The sequence below is a fragment of the Fulmarus glacialis genome, unplaced genomic scaffold (assembly GCF_000690835.1).
Source record: "Fulmarus glacialis isolate BGI_N327 unplaced genomic scaffold, ASM69083v1 scaffold26122, whole genome shotgun sequence".
Lineage (NCBI taxonomy): Eukaryota > Metazoa > Chordata > Aves > Procellariiformes > Procellariidae > Fulmarus > Fulmarus glacialis.
Window position 1 is genome coordinate 358 of NW_009200117.1, and position 1,706 is coordinate 2,063.

General features: G+C 58.3%; 1 protein-coding gene across 1 annotated transcript in view; it reads right to left on the minus strand.

Annotated features, from left to right (window-relative positions):
• Positions 1–1,657, minus strand: part of IRS1 (insulin receptor substrate 1) — a gene marked incomplete at its 3' end in the record, with an annotated part of 2,009 nt that extends 352 nt beyond the window's left edge. The window contains exon 1 of the mRNA XM_009573492.1: positions 2–1,657. Coding sequence (XP_009571787.1) covers positions 2–1,657 — 1,656 coding nt within the window. The remainder of the gene's footprint in view (position 1) is intronic.
• Positions 1,658–1,706: the final 49 nt, after the last annotated feature.

The following is a 1,706-nucleotide window of genomic DNA, read 5'->3' on the forward strand; positions in this document are numbered from 1 at the left end:
CAATGGAGGCCACCGAAGACTGTGAGGGTGTCTTCTGGTGGGAGATGGTGGGCGAAGTGCCTGCAGAGTGAGTCCGCTTCCTGAACGCCTTCTCCAAGTCGGCAACCTCCTCGCTACCACCTCGAGGACAGCATGGCGTACCAGGGTAGCGGGGCTGCTGCTGCGGGTGGCAGGTGCGTGGGATGAAGTGGCCGTTGGGGGCTGCCAGGCTGCAGCAAGAGGAGGTGGCCTTCCCCCCCATGCAGATGTAGTTGAGCTCTTCATCGCCCCGAGCTGGTGGGGTGTGTCCCAATGAATCTGGGGTCACACTGCGAAAAGAGCTGCGAAAGTCACATGGGCTGGAACCATACTCATCAGAAGAAATAAATCCGCCATCGCTAGGGGAGCCAGAAACCGAAGCACTAGACCTTCGTGGAAACAGGCAGTCTGAGGTGGAGCCGTGGCCACTAGTGCTGCTGGATGACAGGCTGACTGGACTGGTGGCTGAAGGAGAGCAGCGCGAGGAAGGCATTGGGATGGACCGGCTATGGTTGAGCGGAGGATGGAGCCTGGAGTTGCCACGGTGTCTATGCGAATGGGTCCGGTTGGCACTGGGACTAACTGGGCTACCATCCACAGAGGCAGGCCTCGACATCGTGCCTTCCCCATCACTCGACGCTCGAACCCGGAAAGAGCTGGGTTTGCCACCCGTACCTCCACCCCCACCACCAGCAGGAGAGGTGGCCGTGACGCTCTCAGTCCTGGACCGGCGACTGAGCCCCACTTGGCTGGGTGGAGGGTTGTTGACGTGGTGCCTGCTGCGAAGGGGCACAGAGATGGGGTTGGAACAGTTTGAGGAGGACTGGCTCTTGCTGCGGGGCCGGAATTCCTCTCTCATGGCTCGCATGGCCTCCAGGATGGTTTCGTGCATGTTCTGTGCCACCACAGAGTCATCCACCTGCATCCAGAACTCACCGGGCCCAGTGACAGCTGAGCGCCCCACCTCAATGAAGAAAAAGTTCTCAGAGTGACCACAGCGGCGGATATTGAGCAGCTGCAGCACCACAGCAGCCGCATCTGAATTCAGCTTCACAAAGCTGATGGTCTTGTTAGTCAGGCACAGGCGGTAGATGCCAATCAGGTTCTTTGTCTGGCCTAGGCCCTTAGGCTTCAGAATTACTTGCCAAACTTCCTTAAAAGCTGGGCCAGGGGCTACCTCACCATAACTGTCCTCACCTGCTTCCCCCAGTCCCGCATTGCTGCCTCCAAAGGTGACGTCGCTGTGGTGGTGGTGGTGATGGTGGTGGAGGTGGTGGTGGCCCTTGGCCCTGTTGTGCAACTGCAGCAGCGCTTGGTACCAGCTCTCCTGTTCAGGCTCGCTGTCAGCTGCAATGGCAAAGTGCTCGTCCTTGGTGTAGAGGGCCACCAGGTGCTTGTTCTTGGAGTCAGCCCGTTTGTTGATGTTGAAGCAGCTTTCTAGTGGGATGGAGCGCTTGGGGGCCCCTGACTTGTGTCTCCATTTCTTCTCATTCTCGTAATACTCCAGCCGGGCGGGTCCAGACTCGCTGGCTGCCCTCAGCACGAAAAAGCGTTTATGCATGCTCTTGGGTTTGCGCAAGTAACCCACCTTTCTGACATCTGAGAAGAAGCCCTCATTATTTTCTGTGGGGCTAGCCATGATGAGAGGTGGTGGAGCTGTTACTGCAGCTAGCAGTCCGCAAGACCCC